Genomic DNA, 22,506 nt, shown 5'->3' on the forward strand with positions numbered 1-22,506 from the left:
ACCTTCTGCGCAGATCATATTTTCTGCCATTGACGAAGAAAAGGAGGGAGACTGTGCTCTACCTCCGGAGGAAGGAGAGGGCTTACAGGACGCTGCAGCCGGGCGCCCTGGCGCCCTGGCGAGCCCCCTCCCCCTCTACACAAACCTTTAAAAATTTATCCAACAATTTCTGATTTAAGGCGACTACTCCACCTCCGCTTGCACCTCCCAGGGCCTAAAAATTCCCCAGTTTACATCCAAAGTCTCCCAGAGCATTGCCTAAAGCTGAAAAAGATAAAAAATATTTCTTTTAAACACAGGAGCTTTTAAAAAATACACAATATACAGAGCCTGCTCCTTGAAGAAAACCCCCTCAGGGGGGCCTCACCCAAGCAAAAAAAATAAATAAATAAATAAAAAGAGAAAAAAAAGAAAAAGAAAAAAAAAAGTGAAAAAGAAAAAAGAAAATAGAGAAAGATCTAAAGATAGAGAAAAAGCTAAAGAGTGAAAAGGAGAGAGGAACAGAGAAGGAAGGAATCAGGGAACGCAGCAAGATTGAGAAAGGAAGAAAGGAAGTTAGAAAAAGAGATAGAAAGAGAGAGAGAGAGACTAAGAGACGCTGTGACCAGGTGCCCTGGCGAGCTCCCTCCTCCTCTGCGCAAACCTTAAAAAAAAAAAAAAAAGTATCCACCACTTTCTGATTAAAAGTATCCACCACTTTCTGATTTAAGGCGATTGCCGCCGCCTCCGTTTGTGCCTTCCAGGGCCCAAAAGTTCCCCACTTTGCCCCCAAAGCCTCTCAAAGTGTTGCCTAAGCCTGAGGAAGATAAAAAGTTTTTTGAACAGTGGAGATTTTAAAACAGACTGCGTGCACAATATGCAGTGCTCCTTCACCCAGGCTAAGAAAAAAGCGGACGGTAAAGGGATTTAGCAACAATATTAACCCCTGATACGCCGGTTGCTCCAATTCCAATGGGAGTGGCTGGCCCCCTGCCTGAGGGCATTGTAGGACTTGTGCTAGGGTGTAGCTCGCTTTCTTTTCAAGGAATTTGGGTGGTGTATGGTGTAGTAGATTCTGATTATATTGGAGAAATTAAAGTTTTGATCTCGCTGCCTACCAAAACTGTGCAAATTAATAAAGGTCAAAGAATAACACAGTTTTTGCTTTTACCTTACTATCAGACAAGAAAAACCTTAACTTCTCAAGCTAAGAGCCACAGAGCATTTAGATTTAGTGATCTAGCTTTTTGGGTGCAGGGAATTACAGCTCCAAGGCCTTTAAAAGATCTTTTAATTCAAGAAAATAAAATGTCAGGGCTATTAGACACAGGAACAGACGTCTCTTAACATTTCTGGGAAAGACTGACCCAGCTCCTGGCCAACACATACTACTGAAAATGAGTTGAGATTAGAGAAACTGGTATGCGGGGTGGGAATCCTGTAGAGAAAAAGGTGAGGGAGAGTTTAAAACCCTGAAGAGTAGTGAGTTCCCCGTTGCTGGATATTCAAGCAAATATTAGATGATTGCTTGTCATCTAAAAAGCTCTAGACCAGATTTAGGTTACAAAACGATAACTGGAGAAGTTTATAAACATGTTGTGCAACACCTCTTTCCTTGCTTCTCATATTTAGGTCGGCCAAAAGTTTTAAAAAACTGATAATGCCCCTTTGAAGCTGCGGAGAGATTGTTTACTAACTTTAAATGATTTCCAAAAATTATTAGGGGACATTAATTGGATATGCCCACATTTAAAACTGACTACTGCAGATTTAAAGCCTTTGTTTAATTGCTTAAAAAGCGATCCTAATTCCAGTTCTAAGAGAAAGTTGACTAATAAGACAGACGGCTCTTGTTAAAGTAGATGAGACTTTAAATGATCAGTTAATTAGGATTAATATTACCAAAAGATGAGATTAAATTATTCTTGCCATAAAACATACACCTACAGGGTGATTGTGACAAAAAGGCCCATTGGTTCCATCTACCAGTGACCCCAAGAAAAATAGTTTTATCTTATCCCCGCTTGGTGGCACAATTAATTATAAAAGGAGGAAAAAAGAAGTGTGGAACTTTTTAGAAAAGAAGTAGCAAATATAATAATTACATTCAATAAGGATCAACTACAAGTCTTTTACAATATAGTGATTGGCAAGTTGCCCTGATAGATTTCAGGGGTCAAATTTTGTTTCATTTGCCCTCAAGCCCCCACAGTAGTTAAAAGTTCAAAAATGTTAGATTGGCAGTTTGAGGATACCTGTGGAACTTTCCAACCGTATGTAGTTCCTACGCTCCCCTTTACCCTATGGGGGAGGGACGGGCTGTCTCAAATAGGAGATACTCAGAGAAGGGTTTTCTCAATTTCTTAGTTATCAACAGGTGGTACAATTAACAATACTTTATATATTGTTATAAATACGTAATATAAATATATTTGCCTAACTACAGTTTGCCTAATTAGGTATGGGTATAAATAAAACATAATAAAGGTATGCCTAATTCTATTTATAGATCTATACTTACTTAATTTGTATATAAATCAATATATGTATTACATATATACTGTGTAATTGAGTGTATATTGCAGTAATATAATGTGTGTGGCTGATATTAATTGGTATGGATTGATGTGCTGTGATGATATATGTTCTGTATGCTGTATAATTATATTATATATGTGTGACATGTATTATTACAGTACATTGGTTTGTGTTGGTTGGTATTGGCTGTGTGCGTGTTGTATTGCTGTAGTATATATTAATTAATACATTAATTAATAGATTAATTCAAGTATATTGATTTATATATATTGTATGTCAATAAGTTTATACTTGTTGCCATATATAAATACATTTTACATTTAGGTATATCTGTATACCAAAATGAGATAAGGAGGTTATACGTTTATTATTTAAATTTATAGAGACCTAAACTAAACATTAGACCTAAATTAACATATCTCTAAATTTATATTGTTAAAATGTAAATTTTAAAAATTAAATTGACAACTGCTTGATAATTCCTTTGCCATAAAACCCCCATAGGTGTAATTGGGGTAACCAGACAAAAAATTGGTTTTATAGTAAAACGGCCCCCTAGAGTGGGTCCATCTTCCCGCTCAAACTAAAAAGGTAGTGGCTTCTTATCCAGGATTGATAGCTACTTTGATATTAAAGGAAAAAAGTGGAACATTGAATTATTTGGTAAAGAGCCATCAGAAATTGTAATTCCATATAATAAGGAACAACTTGATGCTCTTCTAATGTTTGAAAATTGGCAGATTGCTATAGGAAACTATTTTGGTCAAAATTTTTGCATCATTTACCCTCGCATGTTTTGCTGAATTTTATATCCAGACATCCAGTTATTTTTTCTGTCAGATGTAAACAATCTCCTATTCCAAATGCTCAAATAGTTTTTACTGATGGGTCAGCAAACGGTAAAGCCTCCATAGTTACTAAAAATCACCAAAAGGTTTTAAAAACACAGGAAACTTCAGCTCAAAGCGCTAAAATAACAGCAGTCATAGAGGCTTTTCCTATGTTTGTAGATGAGGAATTTAATCTTTATTCTGATTCTCAGTATATTGTCAGGTTGTTTCCACACACTGAAACTGCGGGTTTTGTCTGAAAATAAAACTACCATATTTCATTTGTTAACTAAATTACAGCAACAAATTTGGAAAACAAATAAAATATTTTTCATTGGACACATTCGGGCTCATTCCGGATTGCCTGGCCCTTTAAATGCCTTTAATGATTTGGCTGACTTGTTAACCAGAAATACAGTGGCTACTGTGATTGAGGAGGCCAGAGCCTCTCACTCACTTCATCATCAAAATGCTACTGCTTTAAGATATCAATTCCAAATTCCCAAAGAGACTGCTCGAGAAATTGTGCGTTCTTGCTTATATTGCCCCACTGTTTATAATAGTCTACCTATGGGAGTTAATCCTCGCGGTCTCAAACCTAACGTACTCTGGCAAATGGATGTAACTCATGTCTCTTCATTTGGAAAACTGTCCTTTGTTCTTTAACTGTAGACACCTTTTCTCATGTTATTATTGCAACTGCTCATACAGGGGAAGCAATTAAAGATGTAATACAACATCTCTTTACTTGTTTTTCATATTTGAGCCTGCTAAAAGCTCTGAAAACTGACAATGCTCCTGCGTCTAAGTCTTTTCAGGAATTTTGTATAAAGTTTCAAATTAAACATAATACTGTCATCCCTGATAATCCCCAGGGACAGGCCATTGTTGAAAGAGCGCATCAAACATTAAAAATCCAAATTCAAAAACTAAAAGAAGGGGAGTTTAAGTATAGTTCTCCCCATCAAATCTTGCAACATGCTCTTTTCGTAATAAATATTCTAAATACTGATCTGGCTGGACTACTGCAATACTTCGTCATTGGTGCCTGGAGCAATTAAATGCAAAACCATTAGTCAAATGGAAGGACCTCCTCTCAGAACAATGGAAGGGTCCTGACCCATTATTAACTAGCGGTCGAGGATGTGCTTGTATTTTTCCACAGGATGCAGATTCTCCAATTTAGATCCAGGACAGGTTGATTCGCCATGTTGCAGACCCCCAGACATCCAGTTCCCCCATTGCTTCGATCACAAAAGAGGATCCCGCCTGAAGGGGAGGCAAGATAAACATCGAGATCCCGGCGGGACCGACGGAGCTGCTGCAGCGCGAACTCCAACCAGAAAATAATTCTACTTATTCTGTTTTGGCTTGTCTACCCTCTCCTTATGTTTTTCTCTTTACCAATGATTCTGGAAAACTTAATGTACATGTGACTTTCACTGGTGGACCCAATGTAGTGACTTGTGAACAATGCATGCTCTCATCTTGTTTAAACCCTCAATATAATGTTTGCTCCTTTGTAGTGTTACAACGTCCACCTTATCTTATGATGTAACCACTTATTGATATGTTAACTATAGCCTCGCCGTGTTACAACAACTACAAGATTTAATGCGACAACGGTGATTTGTGGGCTTACTTATTTTAGGAATATCAGCTTTGATAGCAGCAATTACTTCTGTTACTGCAGCAGCAATATCATTGACTCAACAAGTGCATACTGCCCAATATGTTGATACTATGTCTAAAAATGTCTCTTTAACCCTAACAACACAGGAAGTTATAGATAGAAAATTGGAGATGAGAGTAGAGGCCTTAAAACAGGCAATAATGCATATTGGGACTGAGTTACAGGCTTTAAAAGTGAAAATGGCTCTGTCTTGCCACGCTGATTACTGGTGGATATGCATGACACCTTTAAAGGTAAACGAGACAGATTATGAATGGGAAAAAATCAAAAATCGTATTTCAGGTGTTTGGAACAGCTCTGACATTGGCCTACACTTACGGAAACTTCATAATCAAATACAGACCCTGGAACACTCTCAACTGGATTTTACCACCGCTGGAGCAGCTAATGACTTTTTTCACACTTTCTCTAACTTTATTTCTGGAAAAAACATTCTGTCTAATATCTTTAGTTCTAATTTTGCTTCTCATAATCATTCTTCCTTGTATTGTCAGGATTCTTTGGCAGAACATTCAAAAGCTCGCAACTGAGCTGCCTCTGGCTGTTTTAAGAAATAAAAAAGGGGGAGATGCGGGGAGCGAGCTCCGCCTCTGGCAAAGGTCATGAGGAAGGAGGCTTGGCATACACAAAGGCGGGATCAAGCCTCAGGAGTCTCCCTGGAAATTCTCGAGCAATCTACCCCCAAAACCAGAGTCTGCCTACTTTCTGCTTTGTGCTGTCACCAACACCTCTGACTTTACGGGGGGCTGTCCCCCACTACCTCTCTCTGAAAAAAGAGTTAGCTTACAGCTCCAGTTAATAATTCTTGGGCGTGACAGTGTTTCAACCTACAAACTCCTTTGGAAGTCCTCTAGCCTGCCTGAATAGGTTTTTTCCAGCAACATGTGATTGTTCAGAGCCTCCCAACTGTGAGAGGCAGGAGATGTTCTAAACTGTCTAAACACAGATTCCTTTGAGTAGTTAAAAGATTGATTAGAAATTGTATTGGTGAAGGGTTTTTCACTTGTTGGGCCAATGTTTGCTGCTAAGTCTCCATATCCCTTACCTACTGTGTCCTTGGCGGTGTATTGATTGATATAATGGGTGTATAGAAATGTAAGCAGTTGCCTCAATGTTTGTAATCTTGGACCCTTGAGTTAATTCTTTTCTTGATTGAGCCCACCTCACCTTTGCCCTATAGGAATGCAACTTTCTCCAATGCTTTTTGGAGGCTGGCGCCTGACTTTAGAATAATCACCTTTAGAGAAAAATAAGTTTCTTAAAATGTTAACAGGCTTCCTGGCCAGAAGATGATGTAAATCACCTAAACTTTTGCATATGATAAGTTTGAAAGCCTGACTTCGCTAAGGATCAGGAACTGCTGTCTTTGCATGCCTCTACCCCTTCCCCCATTATCCTCTATGCACAACTTAAGGTATAAAACTGCTTTGGAAAATAAAGTATCTCTTTTTGTTCACCGGAATTTGGTGTCCCCATGTCGTTCTTTCTTTCACCTTCTGGCTGAATTTTTCCTCTGAGGCAGGGAAGCTTGTCAAGCCTACTAATTTTGCCTGGGCTTCTAAGATCCGACCGGGGAGGCCTTAGTGTCTCCTCTCCTTCGGGAGAACGGGAGGACGCCTGCGGCCTTCGTAGGTGACATTAATTCCCTGCTTTGGAATTTTATTCAGTCTCTTTTCTTCACTGAATTTTCCTACTGAGCTATCCTTATTTCAACCGCTTTTCTCCACTAAATTTCCTCACTGAGCTATCCTCATTCTATTACTCTTTATATCCTTAATTAACATTTAATTAAGCAATTGTCTCCTGATCTTCACCTATGCCGTCTCTCCTTCGAATACCCTGGATCAGCCGGGGCTGGTCCCCGGCAAAACAGGATGCTGAAGAAATAAAAAGGGAATTGGAAAACATTCCTAGAAACAAATGACAACAAAAACACAATGACCCAAAACCTTTAGGATGCAGCAAAAGCAGTTCTAAGAGAGACATTTATAGCAAGACAATCCTACCTCAAGAAACAAGAAAAACATTGAATAGGCAACCTACCTTTACATTTAAAACAACTGAAAAACAAAACAAACAAACAAAAAAAAACGCAAGAAATCATGAAGATCAGATCAATAATAAATGAAAACGAAATGAAGGAAATAATAGTAAAGATTAATAAAACTAAAAGCGGATTCTTTGAGAAGATAAAATTGACAAACCATTAGCCAGACTCATCAAGAAAAAATGGGAGAAGAATCAAATGAACAAAAAAAGAAAAAAAGAAATGAAAATGGAGAGGTTACAACAGACAATGCAGAAATACAAAGAATCATAAAAGACTATCATGAGCAACTAAATGCAAAATGGACAACCTGGAAGAAATGGACAGATTCCTAGAAAAATTCAACCTTCCGACTGAACCAGGAAGAAATAGAAATCATGAACAAGTCAAATACAAGCAATGGAATAAAAATTGTAATTAAAAAATCTCCCAAAATACGAAAGCCCAGGGCCAGATGGCTTCACAGCTGAATTTTAGAGAAGAGCTAATGCCTATTCTTCTGAAACTCTTTCAAAAAATTGCAGATGAAGAAACATTTCCAAACTCAGTCTACAAGGCCACTGTCACCCTGATACCAAAACCAAAGACATCACACAAAAAGGAAAATTACAAGCCAATATCTCTGATGAATACATATACAATAATCCTCAACAAAATTCTAGCCAACAAAATCCCACAGCACATTAAAAATACCATATTTCATGATGAAGTCAAGTTTATCCCTGGGATAAAAGGATTCTGCAATATACACAAATCAATCAATGTTTCCTTGGAAGAAAAGCTATGACCAACCTAGACAGCATATTAAAAAGCAGAAACATTACTTTACCAACAAAGGTCCATCTAGTCAAAGCTATGGTTTTTCCAGTAGTCATATATGGATGTGAGAGTTGGACTATAAAGAAAGCTGAGTGCCAAAGAATTGATGTATTTAAACTGTAGTGTTGGAGAAGACTCTTCAGAGTCCCTTGGACTGCAAGAAAATTCAACTAGTCAATCCTAAAAGATATCAGTCCTGAATATTCATTGGAAGGACTGATGCTGAAGCTGAAACTCCAATACTTTGGCCATCTGGTGCAAAAAACCAACTCATTGGAAAAGACCCTGATACTGGGAAAGATGGAAGGCAGAAGGAGAAGGGGATGACAGAGGATGAGATGGTTAGATGGCATCACTGACATGAGGGACGTGAATTTGAGTTGACTCTGGGAGTTGGTGATGGACAGGGAAGCCTGGCGTGCTGCAATCCATGGAGTCTCAAAGAGTTGGACATGACTGAGTGACTGAACTGAATCAATGTGATACACCATATTAACAAATTGAAAGATAAAAACCATATGATCATCTCAACAGATGCAGAAAAAGATTTTGACAAAATTCAGCACCCATTTATGATGAAAACTTCTCAAAAAATTGCCACAGAAGGAACCTACCTCAACATAATAAAGGCCCTATATAACAAACCCAGAGCAAACATTTTTCTTAATGGTGAAAAAGTGAAAGCATTCCCTCTAAAATCAGGAAGAAGATAAAGGCACCCACTCTTCCTACTATTATTCAACATAGTTTTGGAGGGGCTAGCCATGGCAATCAGAGAAGAAAAAGTAATGAAAAGGATTCTAGATTGGAAAAGAAGAAATAAAACTCTCAGTTGTTTGCAGACAACATGAAACGATACATAGAAAACCCTAATGATACTATCAGAGAATTTAGAGCTAATCAGTTAATTTAGTAAAGTCACAGTATACAAAATAAATACACAGAAATCACTTCCATTCTTATATATTAACAAAAGAAATCATAAAGAGAAATTAAGGAATCAATACCATTTCAACTAAAAGAATAAAATACCTAGGAATTAACCTACCTAAGGAGACAAAAGAGTTGTATACAGAAAGCTATAAAACACTCATGAAAGAAATCAAAGACAACATAAACCGTTGGAGAGATAATCCATGTTTCTGGGTTGGAAGAATTAATATTGTGAAAATGACTACTACCAAATATAAACTACAGATTCAAGACAATGCCTTTCAAATAACCAATGACATTTTTCACAGAACTAGAACAAAAATTCTCACAATTCAAATGGAAACACAAAAGACCCCAAATACCCAAACAATCTGGAGAAAGAAGAATGGAGCTGAAAGAATCCACCTTCGTGATTTCAGGAAGCTGGAAAGCTTCAATTACTACAAAGCTACAATTATCAAGACAGTACGATACTGGGACAAAAACAGAAATATAGACCAACGGAACAAGATAGAAAGCCCAGAGATTTCTATCCACACACCTGTGGGCACCTATATGACAAAGGAGGCAAGAATATACAATAGGGAAAAGACAGTCTCTTCAGTAAGTGGCACCGGGAAAACTGGACAGCTATGTGAAATTAGAACACTTCCTAACAATATATACAAAGACAAACTCAAAATGGATTAGAGACCTAAATGTAAGACCAAAAACTATAAAACTGGTAGAGGAAAACAAAGGTGGAACACTGTATGACATAAATCACAGCAAGATTCTTTATGACCCACCTCTGAGAATAATGGAAATAAAGATAAAAATAAACAAGTGGGACCTAATTAAACTGAAAAGCTCTTGTACAGCAAAGAAAAGTATAAACAAGGTGAAAAGACAACTCTCAGAATGTGAGAAAATAAAAGCAAATGAAACAACTGACAAAGTATTTATTTCCAAAATATAAAAGCCACTCTTACAACTCAATACCAGAAAAACAAAGAACCCAATCAAAAAGTGGGCAAAAGACCTAAGAAGACGTAGAGATGGTTAATAAACACATGAAAAGATGCTCAAGATCACTCATCATTAGATAAATGCAAATGAAAACTATAATAAGATATCAGTACACACTGGTCAGAATGCCATCATGAAAAAATAAACAAAAAGTAAATGCTAGAGGGTGTGGAGAAAAGGGAACCTCTTGCATTGTTGGTGGGAATGTGAACTGATATAGCTACTATAAAAGACAGAATGGAGATTCGATTAAAAAAAAACTAAGAGTAAAACTACCAAATGACCCAGCAATCCTCCTACTAGGCATATACCCTGAGGAAATCAAAATTGAAAAAGGCACATGTATCCCAATGTTCACTGCAGCACTATTTACAATAGTTAGGACATGAAGCAACTTAGAAGTCCATCAACAGATGAATGGGTAAAGGTGCTGTAGTACATATATACAATGGAATATATGCCCCTCAGCCATAAAAGGGAACATATTTGAGTCAGTTCCAATAAAGTGGATGAACCTAGAGCCTATTATACAGAGTGAAGTAAGTCAGAAAGAGGAAAACAAATATCATAAATTTACGTGTATATGTGGAATAGAGATAGATAGTACTGATGAACCTATTTGTAGGGCAGCACTGGAGACACAGACATAGAGAAAAGACTTATAGTCATGGGGGTGGGGGAAGAAGGAGAGAGTGGGACAAATTCAGACAGTAACATGGGAACATATGCACTAGCATATGTAAAATAGATAGCCAATGGTAATTTACTGTATGACTCACGGAACTCAAACCAGGGCTCTGTAACAAACCAGAGGAGTGGGATGGGGTGGGAGGTGAAAGGGAGGTCAAAGAGGGAGGGGCCATATATATACCTACGGCTGATTCATCTTTATGTATGGCAGAAACTAAAACAATATTGTAAAGCAATTATAAAATATATATATTTTTTAAAAAGAAACAAGAGAAATCTCAAATAACTTAACTTACACCTAAAACAACTAGAGAAAGAAGAACAAACGAAACCTTAAGTTAGTACAAGGAAAGAAATCATAAAGATCAGAGCAGAAATAAATGAAATAGAGATGAAGAAAACAGTTCCAAAGATCAATGAAACTAAAAGCTAGTTCTTTGGAAAGATAAACAAAATTGATAAATCTTTAGCCAGACTCATCAAGGAAAAAAAAAAAAAGAGAGAGAGAGAGAGATGACGCAAATTAATAAAATTAGAAATGAATAAAGTTACAACTGACTCCACAGAAATACCAAGGATCATAAGAGTCTACTATGAGCAACTGTCTTACATTAGCCATGCCATATTTTTCCATTAATAACACCATAAACTTTTATAAATGAACAATGCCCAATAATTGGACTTTAGGAATTATTCACTTTAATATGTTTATTTTTTCATGAATATTTTTACTCTGATGTTCTTTTGAGATTAGCATAAATTCAATAAATCACAAGTCTCACAAAATAACCAATATATGGGAATATTCTTTTACGGCATGATCTTAAGAGTGTACTGGATCATCGAAAAAGCAAGAGAGTTCCAGAAAACATCTATTTCTGCTTTATTGACTATGTCAAAGCCTTTGACTGTGTGGATCACAATAAACTGTGGAAAATTCCAAAAGAGATGGGAATACCAGACCACCTGATCTGCCTCTTGAGAAATTTGTATTCAGGTCAGGAAGCAACAGTTAGAACTGGACATGGAACAACAGACTGATTCCAAATAGGAAAAGTAGTACGTCAAGGCTGTATATTGTCACCCTGCTTATTTAACTTATATGCAGAGTATATCATGAGAAACGCTGGGGTGCAAGAAGCACAAGCTGGAATCAAGATTGCTGGGAGAAATATCAATAACCTCAGATATGCAAATGACACCACCCTTATGGCAGAAAGTGAAGAGGAACTAAAAAGCCTCTGGGACGGAACTCCGTCCCTCCCTCTTTTGTCCCTTTTTTTGTCTTTTATATTTTTCCCTACCTCCTTTCGAAGACTTGGGTTGCTTTTCTGGGTGCCTGATGTCCTCTGCCAGCTTTCAGAAGTTGTTTTGTGGAATTTACTTGGCATTTAAATGTTCTTTTGATGAATTTGTGGGGGAGAAAGTGTTCTCCCCGTCCTACTCCTCCGCCATCTTAGCTCCTCCCCCCCAAAAACAATATGTTTTAATCTACTTTTAGTTAGACTGTCTTACACAAGGTAACTTTCTTATATTGGGATAAAAGTACATGTTCTGCTTTCTAACTAATCATACACACATAAGCTTTTATGACTTTAAATTTCTACTCTAAAGAATTCTAAGTTCTTTACATGAACAGGCAACTAGAATTATTCTTGGTACTGCTATAGACCAATTAATTAAGAAGTACTTTTTGTGATTTTCCAAGTTCAGAAGAAAAGCAATTTTACAATGACTTTTAAACTAATTTCAGAGCTACATTCATACCAGATAATTAATAAATAACAATCATTAGGTAGAGTAACATAAGCATTAAGATTATGAGCTCTGGAATCAGACAGATCTGAAGGGTGTTTGCTGGTTCTCTAACATTGCTAGCTCTCTCAGTCTGTTTCCTCTTCTTAAAAGAGTCATAATAATAGAGGATTAAGAGGTACCAACTACTACTACATATAAAATATATAAGCTACAAGTTTATATTGTACAGCACAAGGAATATATACAATATTTTGTATTAAATATAAATGGAGAACAACTTTTAAAAAATGTGAATCACTAGTTGTATACCTGATATATATAATATTGTAAATCAACTATATCTCAGTAAAAAAAGGGGAAAAAGGAAGAAAAAAAATGAGCATAATGGGAGTACTGACTCCACTGAATTGCCATAAGAATTAAATGACACAATGCATTGAAAGTTCTTACCACTATGCCTGGCATATTTTAAGTGCCCAATGAGTGATAGTTCTTACTATTATCAACTAAAGCTGATAAATTACTTACATGATAAATTAAAATTAAAAATGAGATGCTTTATCATATTTGTAACATATTAAGTACTTGTTTATGCTCATCTTCCTTCTAAATCACACTGGATAGAATGATTTCTTAAATAATGAAGCCACTATTCAATATATAGAGACTGTTATAATTTCAGTGTTGAGAAATATGCTACACTTATGGTGAAACAATTGGCTGAGTGGTAGTAAAACAAACAAAGTTTTCTCATGTTGTAGCTCAACTAAGAAGACTATTCTCCGGTTTTAAAAAGGTGAAGTTCTTTTTGTCTTGAGTCACTGCTGGAAATCCCCTCAGCAAAAATGTTGGGCTGTACTCCAACTCTGTGACAGGGTCTCATTTCCAGAAAGGACTAAGCCAAAGGGACAGAACTCAAAGACCAGAGTTCAGAACCAGAGTTTACAAGTCACAGAAGTACTGCTTTCTTGATTAATTTATACTTATAGAATCATTACAAGCCACATTTTAATTATGTTAAAAAGAATCAAAGTCATAAAAATTCAATACATGTCACAAATGCTATTTTAAAAATATGTCCTTGGTTAAGCAATTTTATTCAAGGAAAAAAAAAAAGAACTAAATTATATATGAAAATGTTGCTACTAACCTATCTTCCCCACTCACACCTAACTCTCATATGCAGATTATAGATGACACATTTGCCTAGTTAGGCATCATCCAGTCTTTTTCCTTCTTTTCAGGCATCTTATATTTATTAAATGGCAGTTATATGTTCCCAATCACATGGAAAGATTTTAATGTACTATTGACATAATTTCTGTTCAGTATCTATCCAGTAAGAGAGAGTACAAATAACACAATGCTTAGGAATGTTTAGTCAGAACAACCTGAGTTCTAATCCTAGTTCTACCATTTGTAACTCTTTGACCTTGAGCAATGTACCTAGTTTCTGGGTCTTAGCAACATCCCCTTCAGTCACATGAAATAGATCTAATACTAGTTCTTACTTCCCAACGTTATCACAAGGATTCAACTAATTGAAATGAAGTATGTAAAAGACTTGGCACTGTGCCTGACATACACAATGCATAAACAAATGTTAGGCTTTACCATTACTAGAGTCCAATCCTGATTAGCCAGGTTAATGAAAAGTAATGAAACAAAAATCTAGCAGCACTACTGAATACTTTTAAACATACAGTTTATAAATTTGTGGTGATATTTTTAAACTTATATTTAACTTTTGACTGATGTTCTGGCAATCGGAAACACTTCCAACAAACCAATAAAGCTAAAATGTGAGGCACTGAGCCAGAAAACAACCCCTTTGCTTAGAATTATTCTCTATTGGCCAAGTGTGAAAAGTCAGCTTTGCTCTCGTAATAATAAAAATAGTCAACATAAATGAGCTGCATCCTCTTTCTAAATTTATGTTTGTTTAATCTTGGTCTGCATTGGAGGAAGTAATTAAATACTGGGTTTAGAAGGGTTCCTGGTACGCTGCAAAGTACAACAGAACAGAATGCAAACAGATGGTCATATAGTCATCAACAGATTCTCAATCTGTTTAAATTTATCAGTAGGAAACGAAACACATTTACCCTTGATAATTCACCTAAAGCAGAAAATATTCCTGTAAAATATGTTTCACAGCACAATATATATTTTGGGAAATAATTTAAAGATTAACTACAGAAAATTAGAACATTTGACTTGACTATGTCTAGGGCTTCAATTTATTTTTCTTTTCCAGCACAACCCAGGGGGTGCCATGCTATGCTCAGTCACTTTAGTCTGTCTGACCCTTAAAGACCTCATGGACTGTAGCTTGACAAGCTCCTCTCTCCATGGGATTTTTCAGGCAAGAATAATGGAGTGGGCTACCATGCCCTCCTCCAGGGGATCTCTCCTGACCCAGGGATCAAACCCATGTCTCCTGCATCTCCTGCATTGCAGGTGGATTCTTTACCACTGAGCCGCTGGGGGGAGGGTTGACCTTAAGGTTTATTAATCAAAGCCCTTTCTCTGACAGAATAGTCTTTGAGCTAAAAATAAATTTATTTTATCCTTTTCTCCTACCATATTATGAAACTCTTACTAAACTTCTGCAATGCATTCTTTCCTACAACCATTTGAATTTCAAAAACCCAAGAGTCATGATCATTGGTAAGTGTGTCTCCCAAGCCTCTTTAAATTGGGCAAAATTATTCCAAAGGTTTTGCCATTGCTGCTGTGACATTAAGGAAATCAGCCACTAAATATAGGACATCAATCTAAAGGCACCAGTTTTTAGATTGTTCCTGCATTTGCCTCATGAGAGCTGCCATCTCCCACGGTTCAGGGCGTCCAAAAAGCATGCCCAAATGGCCATCTCATGAAATTTCTAATTTTGCTCTTCTAAATAGCTTATGAATATCTTTACACAGCATTCAAACAAATCTTGGCAGCTATGATAAAGACCACAGCATATTTCAAATTAACATTCTATTTATAAATACAAAAAGCAGTGGCAATAAATGACAAATCCACAGCTACCATACTACTCAATAGTGAAAAGCTGAAAGCATTTCCTCTAAGATCAAAAACAAGACAAGGATGCCCACTCTTGTCATTTTTATTCAACAGAGTTTTGGAAGTCCTACCCATGGTTATCAGAGAAGAAAAAAGAAATAAAAGGAATCCAAATTAGAAGAGCAGAAATAAAGCTGTCACTTCTTGAATATGACATGATACTATATGTATAAAATCCTAAAGATGTTACCAGAAAACTACTAGAGCTGATGAATGAATTCAGTAAAGTTGCAGGATACAAAATTAATACACAGAAATATGTTGCATTTCTATACACTAACAATGAAAGATCAGAAAGAGAAATTAAACAAACAATCCTATTTACCGTTGCATCAAAAGAACAATATACCAGGAATATACTAATACAACTAAGTGACTGAACTGAATTGATACCTACCTAAGGAGACAAAAGACCTGTTCTTGGAAAATTATAAGATGAAAGAAATTGAAGACAACACAGAAAGATGGAAAGATATATCATGTTTTTTACTGGAAGGATCATATTTTCAAAATGACTACAGTACCCAAGGTGATCTACAGATTCAATGCAATCCCTATCAAAATATGAATGACATTTTTCACAGAACTAGAACAGAAAATCTTAAAACTTGTATGAAGAGACAGAAGATCCACAAAAAAATAAATAAATAAATAAATTAGGGAAAAAAAAATCTTGAAAAAGACAACAGAGCTGGAGAATCAGGTTTCCTAACTTTAGGATATACTAGAAAGCTACAGTCATCAGAGCATTACAGTACTGGCATAAAACAGAAATGTACATCAATAGAACAAAATAGAAAGCCCAGAAATAAACTCATGCACCTATGTCCAATGTTTCTGTGACAAAGAAGACAAGACTATAAAATGGAGAAAAGATGGTTGCTTCAATAAATAGTGCTAGGAAAACTGAACAGCTACATGTTAAAAAAAAATGAAATTAGAACATTCTTTAATACCATAAACAAAAATAAACTCAAAATGAATTAAAGACCCAAATATAAGACCAGATACTATAAAATTCTTAGAGGAAAACATAGGCAGAACACTCTTTGACAAATCACAGCAAGATCATTTTTTGATCTATCTTCCAGAGTAATGGAAATAAAAACAAAAATAAACAGGTGGGACCTAATTAAGATTTTCACAGCAAAGTAAACCATAAACAAAATGAAAAGACAACCTTCAGAATGGTAGAAAATATTTGCAAACAATGCAACTGACAAGGGATTAGTCTCCAGAATGTACAAACAGTTCATGCAGCTCAGTATCAAAAAAACAAACAACCCAATCAAAAATGGGCAGAAGACCTAAAGAGACATTTCTCCAAAGAAGACATACAGATGGCCAAGAGTCACATGAAAAGATACTCAACATCACTAACTACTCAGTTCAGTTCAGTTCAGTTCAGTTGCTCAGTCATGTCCTACTCTTTGTGACCCCATGAACTGCAGCACTCCCTGTCCATTACCAACTCCCGGAGTTCACTGAAACTCATGCCCATCAAGTCGGTGATGCCATCCAGCCATCTCATCCTCAATCGTCCCCTTCTCCTCCTGCCCCCAATCCATCCCAGAATCAGAGTCTTTTCCAATGAGTCAACTCTTTGCATGAGGTGGCCAAAGTACTGGAGTTTCAGCTTTAGCATCAGTCCTTCCAGGGAACACCCAGGACTGATCTCCTTTAGAATGGACTACTTGGATCTCCTTGCAGTCCAAGGGACTCGCAAGAGTCTTCTCCAACACCACAGTTTAAAAGCATCAATTCTTCGGTGCTCAGCTTTCTTCACAGTCCAACTGTCACATCAATACATGACTACTGGAAAAACCATAGCCTTGACTAGATGGACCTTTGTTGGCAAAGTAATGTCTCTGCTTTTTAATATGCTATCTAGGTTGGTCATAACTTTCCTTCCAAGGAGTAAGTGTCTTTTAATTTCATGGCTGCAATCACCATCTGCAGTGAAATGCAAATCAAAACTATAATGAGGTATCACCTCACACCCGTCAGAATGGCCATGATTTATAAGTCTACAAATAATAAATGCTGGAGAGGCTGTGGAGAGAAGGGAATCCTCCTACACTGCTGGTGGGAATGTAAATTGATACAGTCAGTATGGAGAACAGCACAGCTATTCCTTAAAAAACTAAAAATAGAGCCACTATACAATACAGCAATCCTACTCTTGGGCATATATCCAGAGAAAACCATAGCTCAAAAGGATACATGCACCCCAGTGTTCTTTGCAGCACTGTTTACAATAGCCAAGAAATGGAGGAAACCTAAATATCCATCAAAATATGAATGGATAAAGAAGATGTGGTAAATATATATGATTAAATATCACTCAGCCATTAAAAATAATGAAACAATGTCATTTGCAGCAATATGGATGGACTTGGAGATTATACTAAGTGAAGTCAGACAGAGAAAGATAAATATCATCACTGATACATGGGATCTTAAAATAAATGATACAAATGAACTTATTCACAAAATATAAAACAGACTTAGAGAATGAACTTATAGTTACAGTGAGGAAGTTTGTGTGGTGGGGGGTAAACTGGAAGTTTAGGATTGAAATACACACACTGTTATATTTAAAATGCCTTTCCATGAAAAAAAGAGCAGCAAATACTCTTTCACATAATGCAATTATTATTGAGAATACTTGAGAATCATACAGATGAAGAACTGTGGCTTGTTGTTTTATGTCCATATTATCCAAATGAAGAAAATACTGACTAGTGACTAATGTTTTGGCAATCACTAGCTTTTATAACTCATAATGCCACAAAGGAAAATTATGTAGATTTCATTTACTATATGGACAATCTAAGCTACAACTAGTTTGTTTTAACAGTAAAACAAAAGAGATCATTTTACAAAAGTTAGTCCATAAATAATACCCTCAGAAATTTATCACAATCTATCTACTCAATCTTAAAATTTCTATACTAAGTACATCTAAAATTCATAGAGACCCTGAAATGGAGATAATTATGGACCTGAGGAAAAGTATGGGAAGAAACCTCTAAGTCAGTTATAATTCTCCATGCTATTATCACTCTAGAGATCCTGATCAAAGGCCAAGGTTGATTTTTGTTAAGTTATTGAAATTCACTAAGTTTATTATAGGCTCTATGCTTACTATTCCTCTTCCATTAAATGCAAATTTATAGTACATTACAATTTCAAGGGAAAAAAATGGCATGGCGTATACTGTTATGTTACAGTAAGTCAAAACATGCATGAGCAGTTCTGAAAAAGCAGAAATCACTTCCTATAGACAGACAACTTGGGAGTTGCATTCTTATTAAATGGTTTGTACCTAAAAAAATTAAAAAACAGTATTAAGACCTGAATTTTATCCTTCTCCTATATGAGACCAATTCCAAATGTGCATCTTCTCTATATCCCTGGCCTTATGTGAATTTAGCACACTTATTGACATTTACCTTTAGACATACTATCCCTCCTCTATACTAGATCCTCATTTTTCTATCCCCCTGATTGTATATGCCCAAGCAATTCCACTTACAGGACTTACTCCCTTCTGTTCACATTTATATCTGCATGTCTCCTAGCTGTCATGCATCACTGGGAGGATGTATTTCTTTAAACATATATCATTTGGATTCAAACAGCTTGTACTGGATTCAAACTCTGTGGCTTACTAATTGTATGACCTTGAGAAAGTTGTTTAACCTCTCTGAACCTATATTTCCTTACCCTAAAAGTAGAGACAATCATAGGATAAGAAAAAATGAGATAGTATCTGACACACTTAAGTGTCCCTACTTACTATCACTATTATGGCTATTATCAAGGAATTTTATACCATTTTATAATGGTATAAAAAGCAACATACTCACTTTCATTTCTAAACTTTTGAGAAGCAAGTGCTACACCTTTGTAATTGGGGCAGAGTTGAATACAAGTTTGAAAACTTGTTTTAATTGGACTGTGAAGGATAGGTACTCTTGAGTTAAGGTCACACTAAGTTGTAATTATCATAGATCCTCCCTTGTTTGATAAAACATCTAGTGTTGGTAATTTTATTAAAATCACTAACAGGAGTAAGAAAACAAAGACTTCACAATCCAAAACCAAAAGCTTTCCTTTAAACGCTCTTCAGAGAACTATACTTAGTCACTTATAGAAGCATCTCACTTTGTGTAATTATTGCTGAGTTCCTGTTAGGATATTTGCCTCAAATTTTCTAAATCATATGTTAAAATACAACACGACAGCATTCTTAAAGGAAAGACCTTAGTATTGCAAACTGAAGAGTCCCCATGTATGTTATAAAATAACTCTTCTGAAGCTTACTAATTTTACACTGTTTTAATATTATTTAAAAGTACTATTAGATTATAATAGAACAAAAATTTATTTTGGCAAGATGCAGTAGAATTTTGATAATAGGTTTACAAGAACTATAATTACTGCAACAACAGACAAATCTATAATTACCCATAAGAAAAATATTTGGAACAAAACACAAAAAGCATAAATATTTCTTATTTGTATAGTCTTCAACAATGGAATCTGGTAAAGGATATAGTAGGAGATAGTAGTAAATTTTAAGGCCCTAAGAAGCTAAAGTCTAAACAAAGAAAGAGGAATAGTTGTTTCTACTTAAACAGAAATTCTGAAAGGAGTTTCTTGTTGAATCTGCTTTTTAGGAAGGTGTAGAAGAGCAACAAAGCAAAGAATAAATAAGCAGTATTGAAACTGCATGTTATCCAATAAAATCATCAAAACTAACTTCCTGATCTGTTCAACCTAATTTGGGATTTAACTAAAGGTATTAAGCTGATCTTCTAAATTTTACAATTATTGTATTGGACGTGAGACTCTGAGCAGCTCAAACATTATTTCAAATATCATAATTAATATATATGGAAAATAATAAGGCAAGAAGCTCATAAAATGAAGTTCAAAAAGAATATAAGAAGTTTTCTTTTTGTTTTCAACCTAAACTTACTCCAAAATGTAAGCTTAAGTGTTCTATTTCAAAACTGTCTAAATACAGCCACATACAGTTGCCAGACAAATTGAAGGTTCAAAGTTCTTGTGATTTCGCACAACTTTCAGTTCTATTCCAAATCCTCTTGGGGATAAACAAAACAAAAATACATAACAACAAAAAACATGGAATTTTTTTTTGTTGCTGCTGCCCTAAAGCTCAGAAGAGAGAGGGGGTTCATACATTCTGCATCCCAAACCCACATCCTGAGCCCAAAAAGCAAAAAAATCTGCTTTTTGCGAATTGTGAAAGAGACCCTTTTATTTACCATGCATATACACTCAGCTTTCCCCTAGTTTAGCCAGCCTATTGCTCCCCAAAACTGTTGAAAATTGTTGTTCTAAATTAAGAGCACATGAATGAGAGGGGGATGTCCTATCAATTGAAGAAGTGGTCACTGGGGTCTGCACCTACACAAGAAAGCCACTTTTTAGTTCCCTTTCCAGTTCTCAATATATTTGAAGCAGTTAGAAACTGTTCGAAGTAATGTTTTTTGAAAGAAAAGAAAAAGTCAAAATAAGGTAAGATATGGAAGAAAAAAACAGATCCCTTATCACATTGTTTAAAAAAAAAAAAAAAGTTTATCATTATTCCTGATGTCTCCCATTCTGCCTAGTTCTAACAGACTCTTTAGGCCAAAGTTAAATAACTGTCTCTTACACATTGGCAAAATATTACTCTTTGATTATAGGGGTCTCTGTGAAATATAATCACAGTGCCTTAGTAGGCCTCCACTTCACCATCATCAGTAAGACCATGTTTTACATCCCTTACAGATGTGCACCCCTGTCCCTTGCCTCCATACTTAGAACACATATGTGAAATGTCCCATTCTTACCAGTATGTGACTTGATTTATTCACCTAACCCTAAAAACTCAATACCACCATCTCCCAAAACTCCCAAGCTTTCGTTTTCCTTCAAAGAAGAAATGTGGCCCTAACATCGTAAGACAAAGAAAGCTAAACTCCATGGAAAAATGAAATCGATGCAACAAAGAGCAGAAAAGGGAAGACGGGGGGTTGGGTGGGAAGTGCCTGTGTCTACCGAAGAAGAAGCTGCCAGACTAACTTATGCAATTCAAGAGTTCTGGGGCAGCAATTCAAGGGTTCTGGGGCAGCAGGAGACTGATGTGTAGAAAAATAACAAAGGTGGGCTTTCCACCTTCCTTACCGCCATGGAGCCAGAGGAAGATGCAATATACACACGGATCACCATCTTGGGAACAGCTTCTGTAGTTCTTTGAATCCTGCAAACGGCTGGAGAGCAGCTGCAGCAAAGTCTGGAATCAAGCTAAGGGCCGTACAGAGTTTGGAAAAGAAGGGTGGGGGAAGGTGGAAGGGGAACTTCCCAGAGCCCCGCCCTTGGCTGCTTTCACTGCGCTTCGACCGCTGCAATCCCAGCCCCAAAGTCCAGAAGGCACAGGCTCGTTTGCATCATTTTTTGGGGGGGGGGGGGAGGGGGGAATCTCGAATAGCACCGCGAGATCTGTTGAATCCGGGAAAATAAGGAAAGGAGAAAGAAAAAGGAAGGAGCGTTGAGTTAAATTTGATTGCAATGAAGGACCTTTCCTCACGGAGACTCAAAGTTCTGTGCCTTCCTGCTCAGAAATGTATACAAATAAGATATTTTCTTTGAAAGAGGAAATTCTCCTTTGAAAGAGGAAGTTCTACGTTGAAACCAGACATTAGTAAGAAAGCCCAAGTTCTCAAAGCCTTGTGCATTTTAAGACTGCTATTTTGTAGTGGTAGTTTTGGTGTTAGCTGGCGGTAGGAATTGGACCCTGAAGGACTGAGTGCTGTGGCTTAGGAAAAGTATCAGGTTGCCACAAGTCCAGAAACAGCAGGATTGGTTTTCTTTTTGAGTTTCGCTTTTTGTTAAATTAGGGAATCCTGCTTCCGTGAGAATTCTCAGGAAGCCTGATTGACTGGCAAACTCAAGAATGGAGGAAGAAATTGAAAATACAGTATAAGAAAGTGAATGATTTTTGTTTTGTTTGCTTTGTAACTGGTTATGGAAAGGGAATTTGGATCATACCTTTCAGGAGATGTGGAAATGGTGAACAGAGAGAGCAAAAGGTTATTTGTAGCTCTAGGGAAATGAGCAAA

General features: G+C 36.4%; 1 protein-coding gene across 2 annotated transcripts in view; it reads right to left on the bottom strand.

Moving 5' to 3' along the window:
- SH3BGRL (SH3 domain binding glutamate rich protein like) overlaps positions 1 to 21,711 on the bottom strand; it is a 128,019-nt gene extending 106,308 nt beyond the window's left edge. The window contains exon 1 of one of the 2 annotated variants that reach the window (XM_059883532.1): positions 21,572 to 21,711. Coding sequence is in view for 1 of the 2 variants with exons in the window: in NM_001035440.2 (NP_001030517.1) it covers positions 21,572 to 21,616 (45 nt within the window). In the remaining variant the exon portion in view is untranslated. The remainder of the gene's footprint in view (positions 1 to 21,571) is intronic. The other variant, NM_001035440.2, reaches the window with a different exon arrangement.
- Between the last annotated feature and the right edge of the window lie 795 nt (positions 21,712 to 22,506).

Source organism: Bos taurus, chromosome X, assembly GCF_002263795.3.
Source record: "Bos taurus isolate L1 Dominette 01449 registration number 42190680 breed Hereford chromosome X, ARS-UCD2.0, whole genome shotgun sequence".
NCBI lineage: Eukaryota > Metazoa > Chordata > Mammalia > Artiodactyla > Bovidae > Bos > Bos taurus.